Raw genomic sequence first — 21,561 nt, 5'->3', positions numbered from 1 at the left:
AGGCTAAAATATCTAAACATATCTCTTGTTGTGGAATTAACACAACATTATGCATACTTTTGACAATAAATAAAATCAGAATTTGTTCTTACTTGCTTGCCTGGGTAAATAAAGGTTATAGAAATGTAAAAAAAAGATTTAATAAAAAAATATAAATTTGAAAACCGATACCGATATTTTCCGATATCACATTTTAATGCCGATATCGGCCGATAATATCGGTAGGCTGATAATGTCCACATGCAGAATCGTCCACATCCGCATTGCGATGCATCTTAGAATCGAGACATTTCCACAGTCTCTACCATCTTTGGACACCTAGTTTGAGCAACATGTGCCTGTCCTTCCTCACAGGGCTGTTAACACATTGGGCGGCGGGGGTTGTGCCCATCATTGTACCCAGTCTGCCACTGTTAAGGCCTCTGCATGCTACAGCAAATTCAAAGCAACTTCGACACAACATCGACAAAGCAACGGTGTTGCAGACACTCTACCTTTATGCTTCTGCAAAATCAACGCACAGCCTATGTAACATTGTACCCCGTATGTAGCTAGGTTCCCTAGATAGATGACGCTTCCCTTCTCAACCAACCCATTGATAAAAGCAGAAAAATAAGCATGATTTTTACTTCCGGGCGGGGGGTTTCAAAATAAAAGAGCGAGTCTAAAAGCACCGTAAATACGTTTATTTTTTACAATATCTAACGTTACACGAACCTAAACTAATCTAAAGTTAGTTTAGGTTCGTGTTAACGTTAGATAATGTACAAAATAAACGCATTTACGGTGCTTTTAGACTCGCTCTTTTATTTTGAAATTCCCCGACCGGAAGTATTATAGTGTCTGTTGCTAACAGCTTAACTTTTGTCAGCAGGTTCTTTGCTTTTTAACGTAACTTCATTCGTTTCCAATGGAGAGGAGAGAAAGACCGGCTCACATGCAGCTCAAACTACCTATTGGAATAAATTAATTGATTGATGTTTAACTTGTCCCTGTGTGTGTCCAGTCATTTCGACTAGCAAACGTTGTATTTAACGTTAAAGTTACCTCAGGATACCATTGTATTTAGTTGGTTAGCTATGTAGCTAATGTGGATAGCATTTTGTATAGCACCAATGCTAGCTGGCTGGCTACAGCTTTATTTACTAAATTATCAAGGCTTTTTTATCGTCAAGGTAAGAGAGGATTTGTCATGATCAACTGAAGGCGTATGCTATGGAACAATATGTGCTTGGGTTTTCAGAAAAAGGCCAGCTATGTGACGCTAATTATTTAGCATCAACGCTGGCTGGCTACAACAATGGCGGATGGTATTCTCTGCGAGACCTATATTATTCTATGACAGCCCCGCCCCCATTCGCTAACCAACCAATCACTGCTACGCAATATCAACACAACGGTTGTTTAGGTTAGATTTTGGAGACATGTACGCAGATTCCTCGCAACACAGTCTACAAGACCCTAAACAACAACCGCGCTGAAATCGCGCTGATGTTGTGTTGAAGTTGCTTTGAAGTTGCTGTAGCATGTAGAGGCCTTTAGCCTATGGAGATGTTTACCTTCTTTGCAGGGCTATAACTTTTCAAATGTTATTGCTATATTGACATTACTATGGCCCATTCAACATCGATTATCTATCGTTCAGGATGTGGGAACGTTATATTTTTTCATTCATACATTGTTGTGTTAATACCATCTAGATAAGTATGTTTTAAGGTTTTCTGCTGTAATTCCAAAAACGAGAGTTATAGGCCCTGACGCATATGATAGATTATCGATTGGCGTTTCTTTCCTATACACGCTATATTAAAAAATTCAAATGTATATGATCGGTATACATTATGCTTCATCATGCGTGAAGGAAAGGGGGGGGGGGGTTGTTTATAATTCCTTGATCGTCAGTAACGGCTTTATTTAGTATGGGTTGATATGTTGAGCAGATGGTTTGCAGTGAAATGAATAAACAATCGGGCTGAAAATAACGTTAGTGTCCTCTTACCGTTCGCCGATGAGACTGGAGGAAAAAGATCCCAATTATTTGACGCGATCTCCTAGATCCATTTCCGGTTTGTATGGCGCAATAAACGCCGAAATCATATAGATTATTGCGTTTAGAAAGCGATCCAAATGCACTATAGTGTTTGTCTGGATCCACGTAACAAGATATGACTGCCGGAGGGATCTCCTCGACGCACCGATCGCCACTTCCGGTTTTGGCGAGAGTGTAACTCGCCCGACCATCCACCAGGCGGCGGTATTGAGGCGTTGCAATCTCATACAGGGTGCCGCTGCAGTCCGGAGGGAGGCTGGCTGAATTATGAATGCCATGGGGAAAAAATGTAATATTGATCCCAAAAACGATTTACGCCGTTGTTGGCGGGCAAAAACGGCGTAAGTCGTTTTTGCCGACCAATGTGTTAAAGGTCAGTTGGGTTGTGTGACTGCATTCATCAAGTCACTCCACACATTTGTAACGGGGTTCAGGCCAGGGCTCTGAGCGAGGACATTAACCCTTTCCTTTTCAACCGCTCTTTAAATGGTAAATGGTGTATTCTTATATGGCGCTTTTATCCAAAGCGCTTTACAATTTCGTTCCTTTCACATTTTACCCATTCACTCTCACACTCACACCCCGAGGGTGGAGGCGACCATGCCAAGGCGCCAACCTGCTCATCGGGGAGCACTTTGGAGTTGAGTGTCTTGCTCAAGGACACCTCGACACGCTGCCTGGGTGGAGCGAGTATTGAACCGACTACCAGACGACTGCTCTACCTCCTGAGCCACTGTCGCCCCTCTTTAGTCTTTTTTCATTTGCCTTAGCTGTGTGCGTTGGGTTGCTGTCGTTGTTGACATCTGAAATGCACTACCTAGCAGTGGAGTTCTCCAGGAAGTATTTTCTATTCTGGAATAGAATCAGAATCACTACAATTGGCTCGGTGTGAGATCTGGAAGGTCGTCCCGTGATGATGACCGGGAGGATGCGACCCTCTCTACGCTGCCCCCATACCTCAAATGGATTCGCCATCAGCTCTATTTAAAAATCGTTCCTATTGCTAGGTTTTAGTGAGTTTTTCCCGTACCTTCACGTGGGGTATGTCTGGGAGTGTTGCATTAATTAATTTGATTTATTTTACATTTTATTTTCGATTTCCTGGTGTTTTTGTTTTGTTCTTGATTCATTATGATGGCTCTTCTTTGTCACGAGATGTGGCAATCGAGTGGGGGGACATTAGCGTGTGTTGTCGGGCCTTACAAATACATTTGATTTGATTTGATTGATCCCAGAGCTTGTTTAAAATAGCTATAAGCAGGGTGTACAGGTATTGTAGTTTTGAATAATCTTTCAAATATTTGAGTTGGGATTCCTTTCACTTGGAATTTGCAGGGAATAAAGGTTGAAACTGTTTGATTTAATTTGTTTTGATATCAGGCTGTAATGCGATAAAAATGTGAACATGGTGTATACTAAGAAGAGGCACACAATGTTGTGCTCGTCATTCATTAATTCTGTCCTTCGTGCAATAGACTAATTGCGGTGAGTCACTGTCTGTATTGTTAGCTGTAGGTATAAATGGTTCTTAGGTATAAATGTGTTGCTTGAAATTCTTTGTTGCAAAAAGAAATGATTGGAGTGAGGTTAACAGACGGAAAACTGTTTGCGGTGAATCTAGGAAAGTAGTGGGGCAATCACAATGATTTCTTAAAATGATTATGGATGAGTCCATGTACTGTAGAAGGAACTCTAATGGTTTTGGTGAGTCAACATCTTTGCAACACCTGTCCTCTCCACCCGCTTGGATCCCTTTGCATTTCTTTCTTATTTGCATTATGTGCAGCAGACACATGTTTACAGCTAGCTTTCGTTCCTCACATGTTTACAGCTAGCTTGACACATGTTTACAGCTAGGCAAGGATTAGATCCTGGTGGATAATTACACACAAATTTTTGTTAACCGGTAAAAGGAAAAGTTTATCCTAACGTGTTGGTTGGTTGCATAGGGCATAGGTGGTGTTTTAACATCTAATGTCACTGATTAACATAGCAATCCTACCTAACATATCAGCTAACTAGCGTTGGGTACCAAACTCAATACTTTTAAGGGTACCGACCGAATTACGTCGGTACTACCTAGGACTGATTCACATTAGATCAATCTGTGCCACATTTCGGTAACTTAAGAGCAGGTAGATTAAGACCCGGCCAGTTAGAAGATAATCCGAATTCCAATGACAATTGTCATTTCATAATAGACACAGACCAGCGCGCCGGACCTGTTCAACCTGCGCTGTTGTAAAAAGGGTGTGTAAAAAGTACCCAGAAATTATACTTAAGTGAAAGTATGGGTACTGTCTCAAAATCTTACTCAAGTAAAAGTCAGAGTATCTGGCTAAAAACACACTTGAGTAAAAGTAAAAAAGTTTCTACTTTTAAATGTGTTTAACACATTGGGTGCCACGTTGTTTCCGGGGCCCATCTATTCAGTGCCAGCATTAAACTAATGGAGTCCTTCACCTTGTTTGTAGAGCTTAGGGCTGACCCCTATTAGTCGATTAGTCGACTAATCGGTCTAAAGGAGCCGTAGTCGACTGCCAACCTATTTTAATTTTTTTTATCATTCTTTCCAAAAGAAAAGAGGCCTAGAAGTGTGGCTAACGCTAATGGCACGCATACCAGAGGCTAACTGCCTACGAAAACAGGCACAGATGCACTGAAAGAGGATTTCACCCATCTAATGAACACACAGACTAGACAAATATCAAGATGTATCCATCAGTGGACCAATTGCATGCTTTTGCAGAGGACAAGAAGCCTTTAGTCGACTCCTTCAGACATTAAGCACCCCCACAGCCCAAATGGAATGATAATTTTTTTATTTAATTTTTTTATTAAAATATATTATTATTATTATTATTTATTTTTTTAGTCGACCAATAGTCGACTAATGGGAAATTTTGGCCTTTCATAGTCGACCATCCAAATCCTTAGTCGGGGACAGCCCTAGTAGAGCTATAACTATAGTCTATAATAGCTATGGATCCAATACTATGGTCATTTGACACTGAGTTTCTTCCGGTCAAGATGCAAAAAAGAAATAATTTTTCCATCCATAAATTCCCGTTTTATACCGTGGTGAATATAAGTATGGTTTTAGAGCGGTCTAGGGTCATTCCTGGGAGGCTGGTAATAGCACGCAACGTGTATTATACTAAATGCATTGGCATTTCGTCCCTACACACGCTACAATAAAAAAATCAAATGCATATGATAGGTGTAACTGAGGGGTACAATTCCCTGACTGTATTGCGAGTATGGTATCATTAAACCACTACTTAGTTATGTACTTTAATTACTGGCCATACAGTACACGGTATATATGGTGAACACCCACACAAGAATACGGCTTAACAAAGAAAGTCATATTTAGAAGTATTTATTATCAGAGCTGCAACAATAGGTTACAAGATTGAGAATTATGAATTGCGCTTATATGGCGAAGAACACTTAAGTAGGTCAAGAGCGTAAGTCCATGAGCATATTAAGATGGGTATAATTAATACCACCTGTAGCATAAGAATTATATAAGGTACACTCGTAGTCAGCTGGAGATACTAAGGGGGTTCCCTCCGGTTGTAAGCCAGCAGGGGAGAGGAATGGTCGGGAGCAAAGTCTGGATCAACGAGGAATAAAGAGACTCCAGATACAGGAGACAGTGCAATAATCCTTTGGTCCGTAGACAAAGCAACAGCTATACTCCGGTATGCATGGCAGCATGGATGAAAGCTAGCCAGCCTCTGTGGGTCCTAGAGGTGGGCTCGACGGTGCTCCTCACAGGGTAGATCCCACACAGCAGTGGGGTAGACGGTTCTCTCTCTCCAGCAACCACAGTACCAAAGCAATATAATCCAGCCGGAAAAGGCTCTGCATTCGCCGGTGTAGGTTCTCCGGTGTACATATCCACACGGTTCTCGTCTAGGACTCCTCGGATGGCGGCACGAGTTTAGGCCGCCCAGCCTAGATAAGTGCACTAGCTCGGTACGACGAACCGGTGGTAATGCTGGTCACTGTAGAACGGTAGCTGCACGATACACTATAAATAATAATAAATAAAACTATTACTTTATAATAGAATAGGTCGAACTCGACGATACAGCGTTAAACTCTGACACTTTAGCTATCAATTCGCACGCGGTTCTCAAGGCTCTATTTAGGGGCAAAAAGGGGCCCACTTCACGGCACGTTGTATCGTGGTGAAGGCTTCAGCTTTAAGTTACTAAGTGCTTCTGTATCCACCTGCGCCGTATTTATACGTAAGGTGAATAATCTAGTGCCAACCTCAGTTCTGTCTCGTATTACTGCGCAAACCTGGACATGTTGAGACATGTCTTAGCGGTAGCTTTGAACTTGCCATTGGGGGTATGGCCGTTGGTGCCTAGGGGTTGCTGTCCAATAGGAGAACGAATATTATGGTGTGGCCTGTACCTAGGTAAAGGGATATTCTGTGTATATGTACAAAGAATATACAAGGGATATCAGATGCACTATAATTTAATCTTTAATCTGACCCTTTGTAACAATAGGTATTATGTTCCATCATGAATGCATGAAAGGGTGGAGGGGGGGGGGGGGTCGTTTTTTGATGCTCTGATCCACACCAACGGCATACGTTGTAGAGTAACGTTACAGTAACACTTTCGGATCACAATGAAGGCATGCTCGGATTAACGCAAGATTGATATCATATAGCCCTTACCTTGACTAGGATGTGCCCCAAAAAGAATATTCCAATTATCTGATCGCCATTCCAAGTAATTATGTCCATCGTGTCGCCAACATAATCCATCACAAAACACTGATCCGGAGTACTTGATTCTTCTCAATCCGATCGGGACAACCGCTCCACTTGACCGACAAAGAAAAGTCTGCCCGGACCTATATAATCGACGCACAGCCCAAGACAGTATGCATTTTACAGGCAACATAGAGCTCCCTGACATTTAATAATAATAATAATAATAATAATAATAATAATAATAATAATAATAATAATAATAATAATAATAAATTGTATTTATAAAGCGCTTTTCAGGCACCCAAAGACGCTGACAATGAGCAAAACAAATGAACAGAGAAACAAAGAACCACAGGGAATAAGCAACAGTATGAATATGCAGGACATAAAACCACGGGTAACAAGTAACAGATACAGAGTCCAGTAGGGGAACAATCAGGGAAGTAAGGAAACCGAGGGGAGGGGGGGCAGGAGAGGGAGAGAAAGTAGGGAAGGGGAGGTGGTAGGGTGGAGGAGGGTGGTTATGGGTAGGGAAGGTTGTATGCTTGGGAGAACAGGTAGGTTTTGAGTCAGGATTTAAAGGTGGAGAGTCTCGGACAGTCTGAGGGAGGGTGTTCCAAAGTCTGGGTGCAGCTCGGGAAAAAGCCGGGTCAGCAAAACGTTTAAGTTTGGATGACGGGACAGTGAGGGCAGTGGAAGAGGACCGGAGGGAACGGGTGGGGCGGTAAGTGAGAAGGAGGTCAGTCAGGTAGGGGGGGGGGGGCAGGCTATGGGGAGCTTTGAAGGTGAGGAGTAGTGTTTTGAAGTTGATGCGTTCCTTGATCGGGAGCCAATGGAGAGAGTGGAGGACAGGAGTGATGTGTTCACGGGACCGGGTGTTAGTGAGGGGGCGGGCGGCGGCTGAGTTCTGGACTATCTGCATTTTATGGAGGGAGCGGGAGGTGATGCCAGTGAGAAGGGAGTTGCAATAGTCAAGGCGGGAGGAGATGAAGGCATGTATGATGGATTCAGCAGCAGGGGGGGAGAGGCAGTGACGAATTTTGGCAATGTTGCGGAGGTGAAAGTATGATGTTTTAGCAATGGAGCGGACATGGGGGTCAAATGAGAGGGTGGGGTCGAGGATGACACAGAGGTTGCGGACTAGGGGGGTGATGGTGGAGTCATTGCTGGTAAGTGTGATGGGTCCGGATCTGCTGAGGGTGGTTTTTGTGCCGATAATGAAGAGTTCCGTCTTGTCGCTGTTTAGTTTGAGAAGGTTATGAGTCATCCAGGTTTGGAGTTCGGAGATGCAGGACTCAATGTGACTGAGGGGGGATTGTGTACTGATGTATATTTGGGTGTCATCAGCGTAACAGTGGAAGTTGAGGTGGTATTTACGAATGATGTGACCAAGGGGGAGAATGTAGCAGATGAAGAGCAGGGGGCCGAGGACTGAGCCTTGGGGGACCCCCTGTGTGACTGGGGAGGGGGAAGAGGTGTGGCCGGAGAGGGAGATGAATTGATGTCTGTCAGTGAGATAGGAGGAAAACCAGTCAAGTGCTGTTTGTAATAGAAAAATATTAAAATAGAAAAAAAGGAAAAACGACCCAGAAACGTGTTAACACGTGATTGGCACTCAACGGTCGGGGCTCAGAAACGTGTTAACACGTGATTGGCACTGAAAGGGTTAAGTACTAAAAAGTAAAAGTAAAAACCTTTTTTCTGACTGTCTATTCTTCTGATAGCAAGTGTTTAATCAAAGATCCCCGCTTTCTAGTCTTGCACAAGGACCAATCAGCATGGGTATGGGCGAGTTAATTTTCCATTCATGGGGATTTGATTGGCTGTATCACACGACCGTCGGTTGTGTGATAGTAAAGGGTTAACCTTCTGTCATGTGGCAGTGAAAGGGTTAACCGGCTGTCATGTGGCAGTGAAAGGGTTAACCTTCTGTGTATTGTCGCAGTGAAAGGGTTAACCGTTTTGGTAGTGCGGCGGTGAAAGGGTTAAAGAGCTTGGCGCCGTTGCGTGTGAGCGGAATTATAAACCTACAGTATTATCGCTGTTGTGAAGGGCCAGATTAAAGCTGAGAATCTACATTTATTGTTTTATATACATTGTATATTATTTATATATACACGGTATATCCCTTTAAGCCTGCGTTCGAATCATAGTAATATTCGCTCTCCTTATTGGATAACGCCCGTAGGCGCCAGACCGCAAGCCCCCAAAGTCAGGTTCAAAGACAAGCCCGGGTATGTCGTAACATGCCCGGAGACAGCGTATTGATTCGAGACAAGAACTGAGGTTTGGGACTAGATAATCACTTAAGTATATATACGGCGCAGGTGCGAACAGCAGCAGTTCGTCTAAGTAGCTGTTCAACCAGATGTTCATCAAGTTCATCCCGAGTCAACGTGTAGTGAAGTGAGCAGCAGTGCGTCTAAACCAGGGGTCTCAAACTCAATTTACCTTGGGGCCGCTGGAGGTAGAGTCTGGGTGAGGCTGGGCCGCATCAAATATTCCACAAAAAAAGGGTTTCAAGTATTCAAAAAAAAAGTACAACTGATCCAATCTTCTCAATCTTTAGCAATAACATTTCAGAACATGAACAGTTCTTCAGAACATGAACGGTTCTTCAGGCTTCTCAGTGGTGTCAGTGGACTCATCCACAGCTATGGAAATGCACTGTGCATTTTTTTTATTCTATCAATTCACAAAGCTGTTTATAAAAAAAATAGGTAAAAACCATATTATGCGTTTTCATCAATAAATAAATGCCCCACATTTTTTTATAGATTGGGGGCCCCACATTTTTTTATAGATTGGGGGCCCACAAATTGATTCTTTCATGGGGCCCAGAATCTCCAGCTACGCCCCTGGCTGGGACTCAGGATGAACGCATATTTTCCCGTCCATTCAACTTTGAATTGCAGTCGACTTTTCTTTTACTGACCATCTTTGAAAATGCCATATTTTTCTGCTGGCTGCCTGCTGGCAAAAATAGGCTAATAGCTACATTTATCTCACAGAGATACAACTGGGAGCGAGTTTACTGTAGATGCGCTTTCAACTCTGCTCCGACTTGAACTGATTCTGAAAGAGAGAGACGACATGCAGTCCGTGAAGACCCGCCCTACTCCCCTACTCTGCCTCTGATTCGCAGACTGTGGGTGAGGGGGGAAAACGCTGACGGGACGCGTATGTGATTGGACCAGACTCGTACACACAGGCAGACAGTGGCAGTGCTGCGGGACATGCAGAGCACTGCTCGCAGTCAGAGGAGATAGAGAGAGGATGCATTTGCTTCCACTTTACTTGATATCACTCCGAAATCACGTTTCAACCAAGTCACTAACATAACGTTGCTGTCATGAGCCTGCTCTATGGTAGCCTACAAGTGACAAAATATATAAAACGTCCTACTCTCGCGCAACGACTCGGCAAACAGTAGTGCGCGGGCCGCATTAACACTACACTTTGATGTCCAGTAGGGGGCCGCAAAATATCATCCCGCGGGCCGCAATTGGCCCGCGGGCCGCGAGTTTGAGACCCCTGGTCTAAACAGAGCGTTGAGAACCACGTGCGAATTGAATAGTAAAGTGTCAGATTAATGCAGTAACGTCAAGTTCGACTTAGTTTAATGTGAAGTAAATAGTCGTTAATTTATTGTATATCGTGCCAACCACAGTTCGTTCGTGTGTAGCATTACCCAGCGGTTCGTTCGTGTTAGCTAGTGGACCTTAGCCAGTGCGCGTGGACTAAATACCTTAGTACCAGCACACGAGGAGGCCTAGTCGGAGAACCTGCTGGACATGTGCACAGGAGAACCAGCGGCGGCGATTGCAGAACCATTACTGGTTGGATTATATTGATTGTGGAACGTGTTACCCGGAGAAGAGCATCGTTAATCTCCACTGTCGTTTGGGATTTAACCTCGTGAGGATTTACATTCGGGCTGGCCTCATGGACCGAGGCTAGCTGGCTATCATCGTTTGCTATCGAGCATTGGATTACAGTTATTGCTTTTGTTGCTGATCGTTGGATTTACAAGGACTGGCTTCTGTACGTGAATCCCCTTATTGTTCATTGAATCAGACTGAGTATCCGAACATTCCTCTATCCTCCAGACCTTACAACTCTGGGAGGAACCCAGTGTCTCCAGGCGGTACCAGCGTTACCTTCTATAATTGCTATTATACGCCAGGTGGCGTCAGCCTAGTACCCATCGTAGGAATCATTCTATTCCCAGTGACTTATGCTACTGACTGACTTTATGCATATTCTTCGCCATACAAGCGCGACCCTAATTCTCATTCTGTAACCTAATGTTGCATAATAATAAAATACCCTCAAATACTATTTCTTTGTCAATGCCGTGTTATTATGAGTGTCCACCATATCTATTCGATGTACTGTCTGGCCAGTAATTAAAGTACATACCTAGCAGTGGTTTAATCTATCACAATCTTTAATACAGTCAGGGTTTTGTAACCCCTCAGTTACAATCGCCCTGCCCCTCGCTGGATTGAGATATCTCTAAATCGTTCTGTTTACTCTGTTTACGTTTTCATTTATTTTTACATTTCATCATCTTACTGCAAAACTCTCTCTCTCTCTCTTCCAGTGGTCGATTGCAGCCATTGCTGGGCCGTTTCAGTGAGCTTGAAGCCCTGCTGTCTGAGCTTGGCGTTGGGCCGGGCGGCGTGGATGCGGTCCTCCTGGACGCTGGCTGCTCCTCCATGCAGATGGATCGGCCAGAGAGAGGATTCTCCCTGAGCAGAGATGGACCCCTGGACATGAGGATGGATGGAGACAGGTGAGGGGCCCCTTTCAGATGCTCCAACGTACACAATTGGCGGTGTTCGCGGGGTGGGAAGCCAGTGGGGGTGTCGGTCCTGGTTGTTGCATTAGCGACTCCTACTGGCCGGCCCCTGTTCAGCAGGGAGGATATCTGGGGTAAATAGCATGAACCTCCACATGCGCTACGCTCTCCCAGTGAAACTCCTCGCTGTCAGGTGAAAGGGGGCCACATGCCACTCTTATCTCCAAGAGGGCCTTCGACTCCAGCAGCTCTCAGTTCGACCTTGGAGTCGTCCAGGAATTTGTTTTGGCTGACTGACTGGCAACATTTCCCCAGTCACGTCGATTTAAATTTGATTTTGAGTAGAGTGAATTATAACTATTGGTGGAGTGAGTTTTAACAACTCCGTCCAAATGACTGAATGCATTAGTCCAAGTGTCTTAATCAGTTCATTTTGGTAGGTCCTGTGCGCGGTAAACAGATCCAAAATCTTCTTATTGCAATCCCAAAAGCTTCGATAATCCAAATGTCCACGACTTCAAGTTGGTAGCCCGATTGAAATGTCGCAGAGTCAGAGAGGGTTAGCCTTATTCTGCTTCCTTAACGAAAATATGCAATCCACTGATTAGATCCATTTCGAGTTGATTTGAGTATAGTCCGATAACTGGCACAAAGCACAGAGCAGCGTCAGGCTTCATGGAGGCAGTAGAGGCGGCGGTAGGAACAGCCTTGAGGAGCCTGGGGAGAGAAGAGAAATGCGACTGTCTCTGGGAAGGCTGGGAACATATGTCCCCATATATCCCCAGACCGACAGCGGAGGCATGTGGTCGTCTACACCCTCCCCAGACCAACAGAGGAGGCGTGTGGTCATCTACACCCTCCCCAGACCAACAGAGGAGGCGTGTGGTAGTCTACACCCTCCCCAGACCGACATAGGAGGCATGTGGTAGAGTCTACACCCTCCCCAGACCAACAGAGGAGGCGTGCGGTAGTCTACACCATCCCCAGACCGACAGAGGAGGCATGTGGTAGAGTCTACACCCTCCCCAGACCGACAGAGGAGGCATGTGGTAGAGTATAGACCCTCCCCAGACCAACAGAGGGGGCGTGTGGTAGTCTACACCCTCCCCAGACCAAACGAGGAGGCATGTGGTAGAGTCTACACCCTCCCCAGACCGACAGAGGAGGCATGTGGTAGAGTCTACACCCTCCCCAGACCGACAGAGGAGGCATGTGGTAGAGTCCACCCTCCCCAGACCGACAGAGGAGGCATGTGGTAGAGTCCACCCTCCCCAGACCGACAGAGGAGGCATGTGGTAGAGTCCACCCTCCCCAGACCAACAGAGGAGGCATGTGGTAGAGTCTACACCCTCCCCAGACCGACAGAGGAGGCATGTGGTAGTCTACACCCTCCCCAGACCGACAGAGGAGGCATGTGGTAGTCTACACCCTCCCCAGACCGACAGAGGAGGCATGTGGTAGAGTCTACAGTTCTACACCCTCCCCAGACCGACAGAGGAGGCATGTGGTAGTCTACACCCTCCCCAGACCAACAGAGGAGGCATGTGGTCGTCTACACCCTCCCGAGACCAACAGAGGAGGCATGTGGTAGAGTCTACACCCTCCCCAGACCGACAGAGGAGGCATGTGGTAGTCTACACCCTCCCCAGACCGACAGAGGAGGCATGTGGTAGTCTACACCCTCCCCAGACCAACAGAGGAGGCATGTGGTAGAGTCTACACCCTCCCCAGACCGACAGAGGAGGCATGTGGTAGTCTACACCCTCCCCAGACCGACAGAGGAGGCATGTGGTCGTCTACACCATCCCCAGACCGACAGAGGAGGCATGTGGTAGAGTCTACACCCTCCCCAGACCGACAGAGGAGGCATGTGGTCGTCTACACCCTCCCCAGACCAACAGAGGAGGCGTGTGGTAGTCTACACCCTCCCCAGACCGACAGAGGAGGCATGTGGTCGTCTACACCCTCCCCAGACCGACAGAGGGTTGCTCACCGACCAGGACCATGACGCATGCAGTGAATTGGCAGAAATTGGGGGGAAAGTGAACAAATAAAAAGAAAGGTTTCCCCTCATGCTATGGGTGTGGTTTACGTTGCCACCTATAAGAAAATATAAGATAAGATATTCCTTTATTGATCCCCTTGGGGTGGGGAGGTATAGGCAGGGCAATAGTAGAAGACATAAATACAGGCAATAAAATTATAGTACAGTAGAAAAGTTAAAATAGGCCATGTAAACAATGTAATTAACTCTAAATATATGGATCTGAGCAAGTAGGCAGTGTGATCAAAGGTGCAGGTGAGGGTCTGTATGCCCTATCGGTTATATTATACATTACAATAAATGTGGTTACAATAAACACTAGAATCTAAATATATACTATGTGAGTAAGTAAAGTATACAGTATACACAGGTGCAGTATACATAAGGTACATCATGTCCTGTGAGGTGGTGACTAGTTGGCCATAGGACACGAATGGAGGTGAAAGTGCAGCGCTCCATCTTCGAGTATCACACCAGATATCAAAGCAGAGACAACGGACCGCATTGCATGAACAGGGTTCAAATCCAGCCAGCAGCGCAGTGTTTTTCCACTGTGTTGTGGCAATTTTATTTCCCCGCTTCTGTCTTTTTGTATGAATGGTCTATCACTCACGCGGGAAAATGGATTCCCATAGCCTAATGCATGCACGTCCGGCTCTCACCAGCACTGTAATTCTTCCTGCATCAATCTTTCTATTCCGCAGGACTGTGACAGTGATTTGACATGAGCTTTTTCAAATAAACAAAGATCTTGTTCCACTGCCGCTGGAGGGCTCGATTGTCGTCGTACTATATCATCAGAATTGGTCCTAATCCACATTCCAGCCGATGCTCTTTCAAATTAATTCACAATGTTGTGGTAACTGTGGAAAAATGGTGATTTGAATTGTACACGTTTCCTTGGGGAAATCTGTACGTTCTCTGATTCCACGGTGCCTAAATTAAGTCAATGTACAATTTCCATGAATTTGCATCCTGAATTCCTTTAGACAGCATTGTATTTGGGCTTTAAAAGAGTCCCCTCCCCGGCTTCCACCCCCAGCAGAAGCAGGTGGGGGGACTTCCCACGGCGAGGCCTTGGCTTCGGGCCCAGGCGGAGTTAACTTGTCACCCAGCCAACGGCACCTTTTCCCCCCTCACACCGGATGTTACACCTCCCCATACCTCGTGGGCTGCTACAGAACCCCCTCCTCCCACCTGGTTCCCTGCCCCTCATCCCACCTAGCTGCAGAACCCCCTCCTCCCACCTGGTTCCCTGCCCCTCATCCCACCTAGCTGCAGAACCCCCTCCTCCCACCTGGTTCCCTGCCCCTCATCCCACCTAGCTGCAGAACCCCCTCCTCCCACCTGGTTCCCTGCCCCTCATCCCACCTAGCTGCAGAACCCCCTCCTCCCACCTGGTTCCCTGCCCCTCATCCCACCTAGCTGCAGAACCCTCTCATCCCATCCCACCTGCATGTTACGGTTCCGCAACTGTAGCTACTTCCGGGGTAGGCCCTGATTGGCCCCGACAGGCACGTGACAGGCGCGGCCACGCCCCCGCGGCAGCCTCAGGACGCGCAACTTTCTCTGCCGCGCGGCACGCTCCGCGGCAACATTATGTAGTAATACGCCCTTTTTCACTATCCAGAAATAGCTCAATTGGCAGCGTTGCATTGGTGTGGATCCTACCGTCCGTTGCTGGCGAGTTAGATTCCCTTCAATTTTTATTTATATTTTTTTTAACGTGCATTCGTTCGCCGTTAAGTTTAGGCATGTTAACTTTAAGCATTGTTTCGGAGTTGGTTATGGTTAGGCATTGTTTCGGAGTTGGTTATGGTTAGAAAGGTTAAGTTTAGGCGCTGTTAAGGAGCTGGTTAAGGTTAGAGTTTGTCTTAGAGAATGGCAATATTCTTTCGGAGTTGGTTATGCCTTATTATGGTTAAGGTTAGGCATGGTTAAGGTTAAGGTTAAGGTTAGGCATAGTTTCGGAGTTGCTTAAGGTTAAAGGGTTAAGTTTAGGCGCTGTTAAGGAGCTGGTTAAGGTTAGAGTTTGTCTTAGAGAATGGCAATAGACAGCCTATTTCCGCATTTCCGAGCGACAGCTCTCAGCAGCCTCGTTGCGCGTCCTGAGGCTGCCGCGGGGCGTGGCCGCGCCTGTCACGTGCCTGTCGGGGCCAATCAGGCCTACCCCGGAAGTAGCTACAGTTGCGGAACAGTAACAGGCATCCCACCTAGCTGCAGAACCCCCTCCCCCCACCTGGTTCCCTGCCCCTCATCCCACTTAGCTGCAGAACCCTCTCATCCCGTCCCACCTAGCCGCAGAACCCTCTCCTCCCGCCTGGTTCCCTGCCCCTCATCCTGTCCCACCTAGCTGCAGAACCCCCTCATCCCGTCCCTGAGGCTGCCTCGGTGTCCCGCTCTCCCTCCCTCCCTCCCTCCCTCCTCTGCTCCAGAGCGCAAGGTGAACCACCGCTCACCTCGGTAACCGCGTTACGGAGGATGTAGTTGAGGGTAAACACGCCACGTTTACCCACCCTTTGTTTTGTGAAATAGTCTATCCACTTTTTAAGGTGATATAAGTCTTAGATACACGTTTGAATTCAAGTGTGCAGATCTTGTGTTGATATACTATATGTTGATAGTCTATATGTGTTGATAGTCTATATGTGTTGATATTCTATATGTGTTGATAGTCTATATGTGTTGATAGTCTATATGTGTTGATAGTCTTTATGTGTTGATAGTCTATATGTGTTGATAGTCTATATGTGTTGATAGTCTATATGTGTTGATAGTCTATATGTCTTGATATATGTGTTGATAGTCTATATGTGCTGATAGTCTATATGTGTTTAGGGCTGGGCGATATGACGATATTATATAAATATCGGGTACAGTTCATTAACGATACACTTTTTTAACGTATCGTGGATATCGTGATGTTTTGCCCAAGAGGATTGTGTCGCGTCAATCTGGTCCACCCCGTTCAAACTTTTGAACAACGCCGCTCCCACACACGCACTACTGCATCAAAGTTAGTACTTATGATTAACAAAGGCATTCGTTTTGTGGCATCAACATTATATAGTTACACGTTATATAGTTACACATCAGCGTATTTACCCAAACATAGCAACGTCCGATGACGACATAGATAGCAAGCGTTACTGTTCATATCTCAGTCCGTGCCGAGTTGTGCGTGCCCATTCTGCGGTCTGTTAATAAAGTTTTCAATCAGACAGATGTATGGAAAGGCTTTTATTATAACATTTGTTGCAGTAAAATCATTATGCCTCGTTGTCATGCTGCGGTGCGCTAGTAATCACTCGTCGGCTGCGGTGAGCTGTTGTTGTTGTCGTTGAGCTGAGCTCTCGTTAAAATCAAGGAGGGCATTCAGGAAGTAAAAAAAGAATAGCGCTGCTTGTCGATTGGTGCTAAGAACAGCAGGGCGGGTACAAGCGGTGTGACGTAATTGGCAGACTCGACTGTCAATCAAAATTATTCCGTTGCCGGCTGAATGATTGAATGAATGAACGTTATTAACGATTGCAGAATGGGTACAATACAGTACAGCTCAATACAACAACAGTGGACTGACTGGAGGATGAAGACCAGAAAAAGACTTTCGGCTTTTTTACATAAGGGTCCTCCATTTTCAATTCATCAAAACATTTAGAGACATACAAATATACAGTAGTTTCATAAAAATGCTAAAATCCTATTGATTGATTGATTGATTGATTTAAAACTTTATTAACATATTGCAGAATGGGTACAGTACAGCTCAATACATACAATTGTTAAGGGGATGCAGACCAGCGAAAGACTTTCGTCTTGTTTACATCAGGGTCCCCCATTTTCAATTCATCATATTTCATATCTAAATTATATAATATCTCATTGCTAAATATATGCAATATATAATCTAATAATCCAATAATCTAAATCTAATATATAATATAAAAATGCTAAATGCATGGGTATTTTATTTTGTCTTTAATGTTAGCTTGCAAACTCAAATACTGTCTTGGTAAGCCTCATAATGAATTGTTTGGGGAAAAAAAGAAAAACATCGTGATGCGTATCGTGTATCGCCGAAAGGTCAGAAAATATCGTGATATCATATTTAGGCCATATCGCCCAGCCCTATATGTGTTGATAGTCTATATGTGTTGATCGTCTTTATGTGTTGATAGTCTTTATGTGTTGATAGTCTATATGTGTTGATAGTCTTTATGTGTTGATAGTCTATGTCTTGATAGTCTATATGTGTTGATAGTATATATGTGTTAATAGTCTATATGTGTTGATAGTCTATATGTGTTGATAGTCTATATGTGTTGATAGTCTTTATGTGTTGATAGTCTATATGTGTTGATAGTCTGTGTTGATAGTCTATATGTGTTGATAGTCTGTGTTGATAGTCTATATGTGTTGATAGTCTATATGTTGATAGTCTGTGTTGATAGTCTATATGTGTTGATAGTCTATATGTGTTGATAGACTATAGTCTATATGTGTTGATAGTCTATGTGTTGATAGTCTATATGTGTTGATAGTCTATATGTGTTGATAGTCTATAATGTGTTGATAGTCTATATGTTGATAGTCTATATGTGTTGATAGTCTATATGTGTTGATAGTCTATATGTGTTCAACATATGTTTATTTATTTACATGAAGTAGTGGATATCCGTGTGTAAACAGATGTCCAGTCAGGAAGACTCTCGTCATGAGAGTTAAACCGTTTATAGCAACAGAACGGTTATACAGTTGTATTTGGCGCCGCCCTGTAGGCTCTGCTCTCAAGGCGCGCTCGGTGCCAATCCACGCAGGCCGGCAACGCGTTTTGGCTGAGAGCGGAACCACGGAACCGACCTCACTTCTCACAATAGAAAACACAGAACCACGGAACTGACCTCACTTCTCACACTAGAAAACACAGAACCACGGAACCGACCTCACTTCTCGCACTAGAAAACACAGAACCAAGGAACCGGCCTTACTTCTCACACTAGAAAACAGAGAACCACGGAACCAACCTCACTTCTCGCACTAGAAAACACAGAACCACGGAACCGACCTCACTTCTCGCACTAGAAAACACAGAACCACGGAACCGACCTCACTTCTCGCACTAGAAAACACAGAACCACGGAACCGACCTCACTTCTCGCACTAGAAAACACAGAACCACGGAACCGACCTCACTTCTCGCACTAGAAAACACAGAACCACGGAACCAACCTCACTTCTCGCACTAGAAAACACAGAACCACGGCACCGACCTCACTTCTCGCACTAGAAAACACAGAACCACGGAACCGACCTCACTTCTCGCACTAGAAAACACAGAACCACGGAACCGACCTCACTTCTCACACTAGACAACACAGAACCACGGAACCGACCTCACTTCTCGCACTAGAAAACACAGAACCACGGAACCGACCTCACTTCTCGCACTAGAAAACACAGAACCACGGAACCGACCTCACTTCTCGCACTAGAAAACACAGAACCACGGAACCGACCTCACTTCTCGCACTAGAAAACACAGAACCACGGAACCAACCTCACTTCTCGCACTAGAAAACACAGAACCACGGCACCGACCTCACTTCTCGCACTAGAAAACACAGAACCACGGAACCGACCTCACTTCTCGCACTAGAAAACACAGAACCACGGAACCGACCTCACTTCTCACACTAGACAACACAGAACCACGGAACCGACCTCACTTCTCGCACTAGAAAACACAGAACCACGGAACCGACCTCACTTCTCGCACTAGAAAACACAGACCACGGAACCGACCTCACTTCTCGCTCTAGAAAACACAGAACCACGGAACCGACCTCACTTCTTGCACTAGAAAACACAGAACCACGGAACCGACCTCACTTCTCGCACTAGAAAACACAGAACCACGGAACCGACCTCACTTCTCGCACTAGAACACACAGAACCACGGAACCGACCTCACTTCTCGCACTAGAAAACACAGAACCACGGAACCGACCTCACTTCTCGCACTAGAAAACACAGAACCACGGAACCGACCTCACTTCTCACACTAGAAAACACAGAACCACGGAACCGACCTCACTTCTCGCACTAGAAAACACAGAACCACGGAACCGACCTCACTTCTCGCACTAGAAAACACAGAACCACGGAACCGACCTCACTTCTCGCACTAGAAAACACAGAACCACGGAACCGACCTCACTTCTCACACTAGAAAACGGGCGCGGCGCCAAATCTCCAGGATGACTCTTGCACGCTGTGCGGCTGCTCTGACCTGTTAACAACACGGGCGTCGACATGAGAGACGGGAGGTTCCGCGGCGCTCACCGTGCTGCTCAGGTAGGTGTCTCCCAGTGTAGCATGTAGAGAGTAAGACCACCGTGCTGCTCAGGTAGGTGTCTCCCAGTGTAGCATGTAGAGAGTAAGACCACCGTGCTGCTCAGGTAGGTGTCTCCCAGGCCACAGCCATGTAGAGCAGGGGTAGGCAACCCTAGGCACGCGTGCCTGCATAGGCACGCAGGGGCATTTTCATTGGCACAGGGGCCAGCATTAAAAAAATATATATCCTTTTTTTTTTTTTTTTTTTTTTTTTGCTTTGAAATATTATAGTGAAATATTTTGCACTGTTGTCGCATTTATCTTGTTGAAATCCTCCCACAGGTTCTTTTTTGTAAGTCGAGTATATCAAGGAGGCTACTGTAGACTTCAGTATATTTTTACTGCATATTTTATTCTATTCTTATTCTTAGGCAATTTGTTTTGTTATTCTTATTCGTGACTTGTTCTGTCTAAATGTTTAAAGTGAGCGATTTGCAGTGTCAAATTTCCCTCGGGATAATAAAAGTATTTCTATTCTATTCTACACACCGCCCTGTTGAGTTTTAGCCACGTTTGACGATCGTGTGCTGGACGAGCAGCTGATCACAATGATTCATGCGCATGACTTCTGTGTCCTGCCTGAATGCTAAAGCTACATTAAATGTGCATAACGCTTGACTTACTAATGTAACGTATGATAACGAAAGACTCAGCGGCTGATATCCTGGTCTGATAATAAAACGTCTGGCTCCAGTGCTGTGGCGAGGAGGGCTTTACGCCCACATTTCCCACCTGGTCGGGGAGCGTGCACATTAATCGTTCAATGCAATAAACACGTTCACCGTGGAGTTAGTGAATCAGGGTTCGCACAAGGTCCTTGAAGTGCTTAAAGTGTGTTATTTAAAATAAAAAAAGTCAAGGCCTGGAATTCCTTGAAAACAGCCCATTTTTAAACAAGGTGCTTCAAAAGTCCTTGAAATTCAAATCAACCATTCGCATTGAATGTTTTGTTCATCCATGATCAAATTGTTCCGAATCAAGAAATCTTTTTTTTTATCAAACTCTGACGAGTCGCTGTCTCGCGCGCTCCAACTGCTTTTCCTCATTTCTTTCCGTGTGATGCTCTAGCTTGCTCTAGCTGGCAAGCAGGCCAAGAAGATGCTTAAAAAACAGCATTTAAAAGTAGGGATGTCCCGATCGCATTTTTTTGCTCCCGATCCGATCCCGATCATGTGATTTTCAGTATCTACCGATACCGATCTTTCCCGATCCGATCTTTAACATTAGTAACCAATTTGACGCATTTTTGTCAGAAACTGGCGAAGCAAGACAAGCCCCTCTGTTTCCTAATAGTCCCTCGAGGGGCTCGAGGCGGCTCGAGGGGCTCGAGTGCCGGTGGCTCACATTACATTCACCCTGAGAAATGTGCTTCATACGAGAAATATTCAACGTTTCAATCTGTTTGCACATTAGTATACATTCACAGTGTTCGACTTACGCAATGATTTGCTCCATTTTGGTCTGAAACGCCGACGATAATCCTCAGGCACAAAGCAAATATTGACGTTATCCAGGTGAAAAGTTAACTT

At 45.3% G+C, this 21,561-nt stretch overlaps 1 protein-coding gene across 2 annotated transcripts in view; it reads left to right on the top strand.

The window, feature by feature from the left end:
• The window catches only part of mettl15 (methyltransferase 15, mitochondrial 12S rRNA N4-cytidine), a 218,712-nt gene that overhangs the window by 139,111 nt on the left and 58,040 nt on the right, over positions 1-21,561 (top strand). For both annotated transcript variants that reach the window (XM_084308949.1, XM_084308950.1), the window contains exon 4: positions 11,398-11,589. In XM_084308949.1, coding sequence (XP_084165075.1) covers positions 11,398-11,589 — 192 coding nt within the window. The remainder of the gene's footprint in view (positions 1-11,397; positions 11,590-21,561) is intronic.

This window comes from Notolepis coatsorum (genome assembly GCF_963971535.1).
Source record: "Notolepis coatsorum genome assembly, chromosome: 2".
Taxonomy (NCBI): domain Eukaryota; kingdom Metazoa; phylum Chordata; class Actinopteri; order Aulopiformes; family Paralepididae; genus Notolepis; species Notolepis coatsorum.
The sequence above is the reverse complement of the archived record's forward strand: the minus strand, read 5'-3'. Positions and strand labels throughout refer to the sequence as shown.